Source organism: Vulpes vulpes, chromosome 13, assembly GCF_048418805.1.
Source record: "Vulpes vulpes isolate BD-2025 chromosome 13, VulVul3, whole genome shotgun sequence".
Taxonomy (NCBI): domain Eukaryota; kingdom Metazoa; phylum Chordata; class Mammalia; order Carnivora; family Canidae; genus Vulpes; species Vulpes vulpes.
Window position 1 is genome coordinate 129,837,460 of NC_132792.1, and position 12,752 is coordinate 129,850,211.

Below are 12,752 nucleotides of genomic sequence, written 5' to 3' on the forward strand. Positions count from 1 at the left end.
AGGGGAAAGTAGGGTTCATAGAAGTTTTATTTTTCCTTAATCATGGGGCAGACTTGCACATGTTTAGAAAATGAGGGAGAAGACTCATTGCCAGAGCAGAGGTGGAGGGCCTAAGGAGGGTTGTACTTGGAATCGCTGTAATTAGGAATGGGAAGAGGTTCCTTTTGTGTGCTGCTGAGGACTGGGAGGTGTATTGAGGAGGACAGCCACTTACAATAGAGCCCTTGGTGTTCATAAGACCCTATTGACTACTGGTAGAGATAAAGGCTCTTGTCCACAGAATCTACTTACTTTTGTGGTCACCAGAAGGGTAATAATTCATGAAAGTCATACACTTTGTGAAAAATTCATCAAAGTTAAAAGTAGAAGGTAGTTTTAAGAAATTAACCTAAATAAAGAAAAAAAAAAGAGAAGTTTTTGGTTATTCTGAGGGTTGTCTCATTCTTTGAATAGAATTTTTCAGCAGAAAGGGCAGGGAGTATGCTTTTTCATGTCCAGGACATGGAAAACAGAGACTGGCATATCTAGACAACAAAGAAGGAAAAAAATAAAAAAGAAAGAAATCCAGATTACTTTAATCTGGATGTGCTCACATTAAAATCTTTCTGATTAGTCCTTAAGGTCTCAAACTTTAGTGTGTACACACAAGGCCACATCAGGCAGCTCACCTGTGTACTTTTCCAACTCTTGGAACTTTTTTCTTTTTTTCTTTCATAACATTTCAATGTAAATAAAATCTGGTTAAACTATATATCATTTCTTTCTTATAAGGATAAGAGGACAAAGGGGCTGATGCCTAAAAATGTAGTAGGAGCATCATCAGCAATAAGATTCATACCAAGATCAGGATCCCCATGGATCTCCATGGTTCATGGAGAATGGTACACACTCACTTCTGTGGTGTTCTTGCCTCCTACCCCATATGAATAACCTTAGTCCAATCATGAGAAAGTGTCAGGCAATACCAAAGAGAGGAACATTCACCGAAATGGTCAATATTCTTATTGAGGGACATTCACCAAAATGGTCAATATTCTTATTAAGTATCAAGGTCAAATAAGGTAAGGAAAAACTGAAGAATTGCTATATATTGTAGAAGACTAAGTAAAAATAACAACAAAATGCAGTGTGAGATCATGGATAGAATCCTGGGACATTCCACCGATGATATTCAGTGGGAAACTGGTGAAGTCCAAAGAAGGCTTTTAATTAGTGAATGGTATCGTACCAATGCCAATTTTCTGGTTTTGACTACTGTACTCTGATTATGAAAGATGTTAACATTGGGGGAAGCTGAGTAAGGAATATATGGAAACTCTATTGATTTTGAACTTTTCTGTGAGTCTAAAATTAATTAAAATTAAAACAATTTCTAAAGGTATAGGGAATGATTGAAGATGGGGAGTGGGGCATTGTGAGCCAGTGAGTTGGTGTAGCCTGGGGAGTATGGCAGGAAGAGTGATGGGTGGGTATGAGGGTGGTAGACTGATGCACGATGTGGAAGAGCCTCTTGCCTTCACCAGCAGCTACCCAAATTCTCCATCTCCTCTCTGTCACCTGTTCTGGGTTCAGCTGGAGGCACAGCCCTCCTCTCTGCTGCGTATGTTCCAAGTCCAGTTTCTCTAACTGGCCATATCCCAAGACAGTTCTGTTTATAGTTAGTCTCCAACTTCACCAAGGTGTTTGCTACTAGATGGGGCTGTGGGGAAAGCCTCTCTCCCCTCACTAAGCAGCTGCCCCCGCTCACCTCCTAACCTTACCCTCAGTGATCCCTGGCCCTGAGTTAGGAGGGTGTTGAGTAGCGCAAGTGATGGCCAATGGCAGCCCTCAAATGACAACCCTCTGCTCCCAGGGAATAGGCAGGAGACCCTTCCTGTTCCTTAAGCAAGGACACTAGCTCGACCAAAGGCCTCCATACCTAAAGTCCATATCTTCAGTTAGCACAGAAGCCGAATCATTTCCTCTGGAATGTCCAGCCTTGGCTCCTGGACTAAAGCCTTGTAAGTCCAACTCAGGTAGTCTCCACTTGAGGAGCTTCCACCTCAGGAGCTTCATGGGACCAGCCTTCCCAGTGGCTTTCCTGCAGGCGACCCCTGGCACAGAGTTACAGAACTTTCTGCAAGCACAACATTGCACCTACCTTAACTGCTCTCTGATCTGGAATCCTCTCAATTTCGATCATGCTCCGGTCACAGAGCTGCCAGCAGTTTGGTGACAGAATGACATCGTTCATCTGCGCCATGTTCTGTGCCAGGCGCACATCATCTACTGTCTGACCAATCACCAGGAAGAAGTTGCGTGTTTCATCTCCAAAGACCAACATGGTGATGTGGCCAGCAGCCAGTGCTGGCAGGGAGGCAAGCACGAGAAGCTCTGGATTATTCCCCAGCAGCACTGGTTCTCAGGACAGTCAGAATCTTGATGTGACTGCACTACCTCAGAGCAAAATGTAGTTTCTAAGACTTTACACAGGAATCAGAAAATGCCTCTATGGGCCCAGGACTTCCAAAGCTCTTCTTTTTCCCAAAGCTAGAAAGTTGGCTACTAGTCTTCATCTTTCTGGACATTGCTCTCTAGATGGCCCCATCAGCCCCAAAAGTGATTTTATCTTTTCTTCAATTTACTTGTACTTCAGAGTAAGAGAATAACTTTAGTAACTCCTTTCGGAGAGGATATGTGTTTTGTCTGAGATGGAGGCTTTAACTAAGAAGAAACCTTTAGGGTCGAATTTCAGCAGTAGGCAGAGGGGAAAGGAGTGGGTATTTTGACAACTAGGTTCCCATTCCAACCTTGTGCCCTCTGATTGTTTTCAAGCTGAGAGCTGAAGCTTTTGGTACCTCAGTGACAGAAGACAGAATGCTGTGAAATAATGACACGTATACAAAATGTGTATATGAACGACCTACAGGTGACACACAGTTCCTTTAAATTACTGTGATTGACAGCGGCAAGACCTGACAATACTAGCAGTAATAGTGATAACAAAGACTTGCAGAGTGGGTATTTATGCTAACTGCTTAAACTCACTTCTTGTAAGAGCCTGTGAGGTAGATGTCAGGATTAGCCCAAAATCCCTTCACTAGTGAGGATGCCAAAACTCATTCTGGTTAGCCCAATCCCAAAGTTCATGATGGGTGGGCTGAGCCACTATGTTCCACCATATTCTGTGTTTTCTCTTAGGGAGAGACACACCTCAGGGGTCGAGACCCATTTTCAGACTGCTGTAGCAGCTCCCCTTTCTCAGGACTTACCGATCTTGACTCGGATATCCAGGCCTTCTTCAGATTCCTGTGTTTCAAACAATCCATGGATCTCCAGGCTACATTTAATTACCACCGTGATAATGTTTTTCAGTTGCCTTCGCTCCACCTTCCAGAGGGCTAGCAGCGCATCACCTTGAAGAGACAGACACACTGGAGGGCTCCTGAACTGCCCTGGGGGCCAGTCTGTTTTGTCCGAAATCTATATAGACACTTCCTCTTCAGACATGCCTCAAGCCAGCCACCGCTTTCTGTGAAGCACCTCCTTCGTGAGAGCACAGGCACCTTGCACTCCTTCCTTACCACTCCCATCTCTGTGAGCCCCCATACCTGCAAATTTTAAGATGTCTCCTCCAAAAAGCAACACTTCTGAGGGAAAAAAAAAGAAAATAAGGTAAATCAAACTTTAATTTCTTAAAACTAATAATAATTCATTCTCCATCCATGGAATAGAAATTCAGTCCAAAGAACAATTCAGAGAAAAAACTTATATTAAGGATGTCTGAGACAAGTCGCTTATACCCATCGGAGTGTGTTTCCTCAAGTATAGAATACACACATTGAACTAGATGATGCATATGCTCTGTTTCTGGGAATGTGAAAAGATAGAAAAGAAGGTGGGATTTCTGGGGAGGCCTGAGGACAACCACCTACTCGCCTGATAGTGGAATGCTTCTTACTGGTCAATCTATGTTATAAGCTGGGGCTTGAGTGACACGGGTGAGTGGATGAGTGACAGGATTCCATAGAAGTGAGAATCAGAAAATTGGGAAACCACCACTAGGGTCAACTTGGGTTTTGTATACTACCAACTTGTATTTTGTTTAGCCTTTATGACAGAAGTGGGCATTTTCCCCCTCTTTATGCATCATCACAAATTTGTTGAGTACCATTGTACTGAATGGGACACAAACAGGAATTAGATATGGTTTCTGCTTTTAAGGAACATTAACTTTTGTCTAGTGGGTGATATTAAAATATTAACTAGGAAACTTACATCCTGACAAAAGACTAGACCTCGAGTTTACCTTAATAGAGTACATCTTTTTCTTCATAAATAGGTCAAATTAGTAATACAAACAAGATGGCAGGCAGAGGTTGAAAAGTCAGTCGTGCTTCTAAATTCCTCATTAGAAGACAAAGCACTAATGAGTTATTTATAAATCACTTATCTATTCATATATGTAGTCTTATCTTAAAGACTACATTTGGGTTATGTTGATGCTCACTTTTTTGAGTAATTAAATATAACTAAAATTCTTTACTTTGTTTTTAAAGATTTTATTTATTTATTTGAGAGAGAGAGAGAGAGAGAGAGAGCATGAACGGGGGAGGGGCAGAGGGAGAGGGAGAAGCATGCTCCCCGCTTAGCAGGGAACCCGATGTGGGGCTAGATCCCAGGATTCTGGGATCATGACCTGTGCTGAAGGCAGATGCTCAACTGACTGAGCCATCTGGGCACACCTAAAGTTCTTTTTTTTTTTTTTTTTTTTTTTAAAGATTTTGTTTATTCATGAGAGAGGCAGAGATACAGACAGAGGGAGAAGCAGGTTCCCAGTGGAAGCCTGATGTAGGACTTGATCCCAGGACCCCAGGATCACACCCTGAGCCAAAGGCAGATGCTCAACCACTGAACTACCCAGGTGCCCTGCACCCCTAAAGTTCTTTAAAGGTAATCTCTAATTCAGTCTTTTAACTGGTGGAAAACACTCTTTCCCTCAAATAGTCTGTATTAGGGAGGTCTGGTTACATTCCTTTACTTGCACTATTTTATATTTCAAAAAAGATTGGTTTCTTACACATTTCATGAGGAAAATAAAAATAGCATTCTAACCGGTTATAACCAAAAAATACAGAGAAACAATAGGTGAAATATACTTAAGTCAGAAACCCATGGGAACACTTACTCTCCACTATTGCACTTATGTAGTGGTTGAGGATCTCCACCAACTGCTCAGCCCCTCGGTCCATGTACATGGCTCTGCTGAACTTCTCAGTCATTGCAGTAAAACCTGTAATAAATGTTCACCTAGTTTCCTTGGCTGCTTGGAGGAACCAAACAGAGCCAGGAAAAGAGGAACTCACTGGAGAGCACTGCGTCTCAGCTTTTAAGAATGGGCAAGGTCTCTTCTCGATGATCTTCAGCTGGTCAAGTGTCAAATATGCAGCCTCCCCTATCTAAGCTTATTATTTTAGAGGGTCAGGGAAAGATGCCAGCTACTTCTTCCCTCCAAATTTCTCACCCTTTACAGGGAAGACCGCAATTCCTTTAACTGGTATAGAACCTTCATTCCATGGTAATGAAAACACACAAAATGTAAACACTCCTAAAGAGGTGACAAGCTTACTGTTAGGATGTAAACAACATCTGAAGAGACCATTTCCTGAGGTCTAGTTTGCCTAGAGGTGTGTGAGGCTTGGGAGCTAGATTTGGTGAAATTGGGCAGGGACATGGAGCCTAAAGTTCCAAGCATGGGACTGGGGCATCTTAAAGGTTTGCCCATGACTGGACATGCTGGGTAAGGGAAGACGAAAGGGCCAGGTACACAGGGTATCCCTTCTCCGTTGTTTTCTTCATGGGAATATCTGCTGTAATAGCACACAAGCTTAAAAATGGCACCTCCCCTCCGCCCCCGCCCCCCCCAATCAAGCTGTGTGTGTTCATCCACATGAAAGAATTCCCCCTGCGCTTGCCTGAAATATCAACAAACATCAGGACTCCATCAAAATAATCCACAGAGGGTAGCTTTGGAGAGAAGTCTCCATAGACAATGAGGTCCGGTAAATGAGCTGCTATTCTGACGATGGGCCGGTCCTGTGATTCTTCTCTTCGAGTGTGCATGTTCAAGGCAAAAGTTCAGGGATTTATGGTCACAGCAAAAAGTCTCCAAATAGGCCTTCTACAAAGAAAAGCTGAGAATGGAGGAAATCTGACTTAAATTCATTTACTCGCTTTCCTATTTCTTTTTCTCCACTTGCTTTGTTCTAAACTACAGACTACTTATTTATGTGGTGATGATGCCTGAAGGGTTGAGTCCCACTTGAAAAGGGCCACTTTTCTATATGGAGAACCCCTGACACGCTGGGCATCCCAATCCTGAACAGCTGTGACATATATGAGCACTATTATAAATGGAATGGGGTGAAAGAGGATAGCTGAATGAGTCCATTCATTTTCATGAAGAAATGGGCCCTCGGGACACAAGCCCTGTTGAAGAGGAGCCAGTGGCACTATCCACTCAGCTCGTGATCTTTCTCCTCCTGTCCTCATGGTTCATTCTCCTCTCTCCTTCCATTTCGGTCTCCCATTTTTTCTTCTCCTTTCAGAAAAAAAAAAAAATTTTTTTAAAAAATTTATCTATTTGAGAGAGGAAGAGTACAGAGAGAGAGAGAGAGGGAGAGGGAGAAGCAGACTCCTCATTGAGCAGAGAGCCTGACATGGGCCTTGATCCCAGGACTCCGAGATCATGACCCAGCTGAAAGCTGATAACGCCCAACTGCCTGAGTCACCCATGCTCCCCCTCCTTTTTGAAAATTAAAAAAAAGTATAGATGTGAGTTTATGTGGGTATTTATATAAAGGTGAGTAGTTAAGCAACGTATCACATATAAGCAAGAGATTAAGAGAGATTAAGTTTATTAAGGTATAGTCTTAAAAGGGAAGAAATTCAAAGGTGTGTGTGTGTGTGTGTGTGTGTGTTTAAGGCTTTAAATTGTAAGTAAAAGGGAAATGTTGAAATTTTAATTTATTGCCCACCTAGTTCTAAGAAAACCAGAATTTCCTAAGGCTTTCCTTTAGCTGTTGGGATCAATTAAATGTTCATGCCTGAATGTTGAAAAAATCATGCTCTATGATCGTGAACAGAAATAGCACACCCGATATATTCAGAGCAATCCAAGTTCCTGGAATAAGTAATACAGATAACAAGAGAGTTTAAAAACAAAAAAGGAACTGTTACTGACCGGTTGGAACTGGTTGGTAATTTCAACCAGACACAAGTCATACTGGGGTACATGAGCATTAGAAGGAAAAAGTGAGACAGTAAACACGTATCATAGACTTAAGAAAAACATTTTATTAACAAAACAAGGAAAACATTAGTATATTTAGCAAACTTTAAAATGTACAGAAACCTTTAAAATGGAGTACTAAATATTAGGTATTGAGTAAAGGAAAGGAAAAGCCTTGGTAAACTCAAATGTGAGGAAGTGAACAAAAGAGAAACACATACCCAAGGTTAAAAAAAGGGGCAGCATTTAAAAACTCAATTAAAAAACCACAGCGTGTGCTAGGAACAATGAATAGAGAACATGTAAATCAAATAAGTAATTTCAGATACTGAATTTGGTAAGTGTTATATGAAAAGTATAACAAATATTGTTAAGAAAGAATTGAACTCCAAGATAAGAAGGTATTTAAAAGCACTTATTTTAAATAAATTCAAGTAGCCAGCCTGAGATAACCTATATACACAAATATTGAAAGAATGGACAGATGTTAATCCTGGGAACAAGAGAGGAGCTGGAAAACTGGAGAGGGGCATGTTCTTTTCCAAATTTCAAAAGATGTGGCTACAGAAAACACAGACTGGTAAATACAGTGTCTCAGTCAGTATAAGCTAGGTTATGGTTCATTAACAAATACTCTAAAATCACAATGGCTTAAAACAAAGGCTTATTTCCTGTTCATTTTTTACTTGTGCTACATGTCTATTGTAGTCATCTGAGGCTTTGGTCTATTATTGCTTTCACATTGGTATCCAGGCTGGGACATTCTGGCTAGCAAGACAGTGGGAAGAAAGGATTTGATGGGGCAGACTCATTCTTAAAGTGTCCGCCCAAAAGTGACATATTACTCTTCTAACTCACGTGACATTGGCTAAAGAAAATTATGTGAACACAATTTCAAATAAGTGTGAAAGTGCAATTCTACTATGTGTACAGTGGGAGACAGAGATGGAATATTTGTGATAATTCAAATATTTGTTAATATGTGAGCACTTAGATCAGCAAGAGGTGGTTAAAAGGAGTTAAAATAGATTTAGAGCCAAGAACAAAGTTATTTCCTTTTTTGAAGAGTTATTGAATTTTTAAATCAATAGAATGCTGTAGGTAAAATATATCTTGACTTTAACAAGGCATTTAGCCAAATTTCTCACATCCTCATGGGTAAGATACAAAATTATAAGAGTGATAAAAACACAGTTATCTTTTAACGTAGTTAACAATCCGAACCTAAAGGATATTGATTTGTGTTCTGTTGTCCACTCAGACAGCAGTCTCCATGGGCATGGTAGAGGACTTAAAGATGTAATTGGAGAGAGAGCTAAGGTACTTAATAACAGAATCAGGATCTTAAAATATCTTAATTAACTAAAATAATAATAAAATTTCAGAAGAACAGAGACAAACTGCTATGTGTAGAATTTTAACAAAATCAAATGCATAGGCATATGGTGTGAAAAACTAGATACACTGCAAATTCCATGCAGCTAAAAAATATCTTTAAAAAAACATTTTTATTAAAGCATAACATGTTCAGGAAAATGAACAATTCATAAGGGTATAGCTTTATGAATTATTATAAAATGAACAATCCATGTAATTCCTACTGATATCAAGAAAGAGAACATTACCACTACAGAAGCTCCTTTCATGCTATGGCCCAGGCATGCCCTCACACTTCTGCCAAAAGGTAACCCCCTCTCCTTATTTCTAACACCATAGGTCACCTTTACTAGTTTTTAAGCTTTACATAAGTAGAATCATACTATATATATGCTTTCATTTTTCTCAAATGTTTGTGATATTCATCCATGTTGTATGTGTACCAATAATGTTCCTTTTTAGAGCTGTTTAGTATTTCACCAGCTGATTAGATCACAAGAATTCATCCATTGTACTCATCCCAAGAGTATTCCCTGAACATTACACTTACTATTTAGTTTATGTAGAATATTCCAATTTTTTACAGGGCTCATTTCATCAACTATATCAAATCTCTCCTAAAAAGTTACATCCTTGGAAAATATTTCTATTTTAATACTGACCTATTGGATGTTTCCAGTTTTAGGCTATTAGAAACAATGTTGCTAAGAACATTCTTGTACATATGTTCTGGTAACACACATGCATTTTGCTTGGGCATCTACTTAAGAGTGGAGTTGGTGGGTCACAGGATATACATATATTGAACTTGAGTAGATCCTGCCAGTTTTCCAAATTGGTCGTACCAATATACACCATATGAGCAAGATAATCAGACTTCAGAATCTCTGTCTCCCAGCCAACACGCTGTTGTCTTAAAAAATCTTAGCTATCTTGGTAGGTGAGTGGTGGTATGTGTGGTTTTGTATAATCCTGGTGGTACTAATGAAATTAAGCAACTTTTCATATGCTTATTGGCCACTGGGATACAAAGCAATCTTAAGGTATACAGGTAGTGTTCAAATCTGATCCAGAGCATTGGGATTAGTTCTGGCCATTTTATCTGAAGGTCACTAACCATGGAACATGAATGAGGGGAGAGATTGGAAATGTTGTCAGAGATGATGACATTCCAGTGAAAATGCTAGTCATCTTCAAATATTTGGAAATGTGAAAGTTGTAAAGTAGCACGGAGACACAGGTCCCTGTGCAAAGTCTAATGCAGGCCCCTGCACAAACTAATTCCTCTATTTTCTCCCTCAGGCAGGGATTCGGTGTGGCTAAGTGAGAATAAAGTTCACAAGAAGGTTGACAAGTAAAGGCAAGTTAGCTTCCTCAGTAGAGAGGATCAGTTTATCAAAGAATGGGTGATCTTAACAGTATTTCTGTAGGCATGGATGCTCTGAAGAGGCTTGCACAGGTGTGCTAAGCAGCTATAGAACTGAGGTAGGACTGAAGAGAACTGAGCAAGGCTGTAGCTCTATTCCCTCTCCTGCCATTGCTGACTTCTCAGCCATTTTGATTTTGGCTACCATTTGTGAGACTACCAGGATTAGTACAATATATAGGACATCCAATTACATTTAAATTTTATTTTTTTTAAATTTTTTTTTAAATTTTATTTATGACAGTCATGCACACACACACACACACACACAGAGAGAGAGACAGAGACAGAGACAGAGACAGAGACACAGGCAGAGGGAGAAGCAGGCTCCATGCACTGGGAGCCCGACATGGGATTCGATCCCAGGTCTCCAGGATCGCGCCCTGGGCCAAAGGCAGGTGCTAAACCGCTGCGCCACCCAGGGATCCCCTACATTTAAATTTTAAATGAACAATGAATAATTTTAAAATATAAATATATCCCAAATATTGCATTTTATTTAGCAATGCTGCTTCTAGCCTGTCAATTCTGGTAAATACCATACTCTCCTCACATGCGCAGTGTACACTCTCTTGTTCTGGTTGGAACACTGTGTGGAAGGTGGGTTAGATTTATTTTTTGTGGCTCCAAGAGGAGGAACTCGGCTCAATGGCTGGCAATCACTGGGAGGCAGATTTAAATGATGTAAACTCCCCAGCCTGGAAGTTTAGGAAGCACTGGATTTCCCCAAGAAGGGCACAGCTGTCTTCCCTGCAAGATCATGGTGATTCTTATAGTTAATGGAAGGATGATTACTTAGATTCCATTGTTTTAAATAAGGTGATTTGAAAACTTGGACAGTTTTTTAAGTTTATAACTACTAGACAAAGAAAGTAGATGCATTTGGCTACTATTTATGAGAGAAACTAGAGTAAGAAAATGATTTGTCCATGAGCTGAAGAGGCACAGATGTCTAAAATAAATGTTTGTCTTATGAACACTCAGAAGACAACAGAACATTTCTATTTTAGATTAATATTTACTTGTGGTGCATACATTTGAGACCTCTTTATGTGAAGCATTTTACATAGGTTGCCTCAAAACAGCACTGTGAGGTAGGCCCCATCCCCATTTTATAGACACAGAAACTGAGGTTCAGAGAGATTTCCACAGCTGGAAAGCCCAGGTCGGTGGGATTTGAACATTCATGTTCTTTCTACCACACCTTGCTACATTCATTTGTTTTATGACACTTTGGGGATATAGGTCATAAAGACCTGGTGAAAAGATGTATTTAATCTTAGAGTACTTCCAATACATATTGATGGCACTGTCATCAATTATTTGGCCAACTCAATCATAATCAAGAAGAGAGCTCGAAAAGAGCAGGCACTGAGGGTGCATGAATGCACTGAGGAATGAGGATATCTGAAAGGCTGAAAGAGTAAGCAGGTGGGTGAGGCCTGAAAGATATATTTAAGAAAGAGTTCCCTGAAAGAAGGAAGGAGTGCATGGCTTCATTCTAGTTAATACTCAGCAGTATCTGAAAATGAAAATGAAATTAAAGATCAATTATATCCATCATGGTTTCTCTAAACATCTCTTTTAAAAACTTCTAACAGATTTCGGCTTTCATCCAGTTTTTCACTGCTATGTCAAATCAGGCTTTATAAGAGCCCAAAGAGGAGATACTCTGAACTTAAAGGGATAATGTTGTTAGGAAATCTTGCCAGACCACTCTAGCCAAGGCAACTTTTCCTCTGAGTTATGAGGGCGCTTAGTGTTATAAATGTATGTGCCTTATTTGCTATTTAGATATCCTTCCCTATCTATTGGTCTGCTTATGTCTTCCTGTGATTTGTAAACTCCTGTTTTAGAGACCATGTTCTACATGACCTTGTTTCCTCCACAGCATTTCCTACCAACCCCCTCACACAGTTGGCATTTGCTGTTTGAGGACTGATAAAGAGAAGGCTATCATGCGAGAAGTTGCAGGAAAGGGGTAAATAAGGACGGCAAGCCAGGTAAATAGAGCATCCAGAATAAATAGGATGAGGCAACATTTAAGACTTCAAGTTTCTAGCCTCATTTGACTGACACAGATTTACATTATCTATCTATCTATCTATCTATCTATCTATCTATCTATCTATCTATCTATCTAATCTATCTATATATCATCTACCTACCTACCTACCTACCTACCTACCTACCTACCTACCCACCTACCTACCTATCATCTCTCTAGGATTCCTAGCTCAAGGACTTCCCACTTTCCTCTAAGCCAGTACCTGTCTTCTTCCCAGAGGGGTGACCTCACCTTCACCTTTGCAACCATTCTTCCTACTGGGATGCCACATACCTCCTCTTTCTCCAGGGCTGAGGGAAAGCCAGAGCCTAGATCAGGTACCAGATGTTTCAGGAGTGCAGAAAACAGAAAAGGGACCGGGGTGACATTATTCTGAAGACAGCAGAAGTGCCATGTCCATCTATAGCTGACCCATAAAATGACAGTTTTGTCTAAAAGCCGTTTTCCAGACCACACCCTCATCAGAAGCTCATTGTTTCACGCTCACTAACTGTGCCTCTGATTGGCTGGCATGGTCCCCCCTCCCCCACCAGTCCCAGTGGCCTCTTACTCCTACATGGACTGGCTGGTTCACGTTCTCCATCCAGACATGTGGGGCAAGGGTCAGGGAG

The 12,752-nt window shown here is 40.6% G+C and overlaps 1 protein-coding gene across 1 annotated transcript in view; it reads right to left on the reverse strand.

Annotated features, from left to right (window-relative positions):
* The window catches only part of ADCY10 (adenylate cyclase 10), an 83,105-nt gene extending 70,556 nt beyond the window's left edge, over positions 1–12,549 (reverse strand). Inside the window, exons 1-7 of the mRNA XM_072732946.1 lie at positions 12,415–12,549; positions 5,955–6,160; positions 5,168–5,272; positions 3,591–3,629; positions 3,252–3,395; positions 2,141–2,346; positions 292–388 (exon numbers count right to left, since the gene is read on the reverse strand). Of these exons, the coding sequence (XP_072589047.1) occupies positions 292–388; positions 2,141–2,346; positions 3,252–3,395; positions 3,591–3,629; positions 5,168–5,272; positions 5,955–6,102 (739 nt within the window). The 5' untranslated portion in view covers positions 6,103–6,160; positions 12,415–12,549. The remainder of the gene's footprint in view (positions 1–291; positions 389–2,140; positions 2,347–3,251; positions 3,396–3,590; positions 3,630–5,167; positions 5,273–5,954; positions 6,161–12,414) is intronic.
* Between the last annotated feature and the right edge of the window lie 203 nt (positions 12,550–12,752).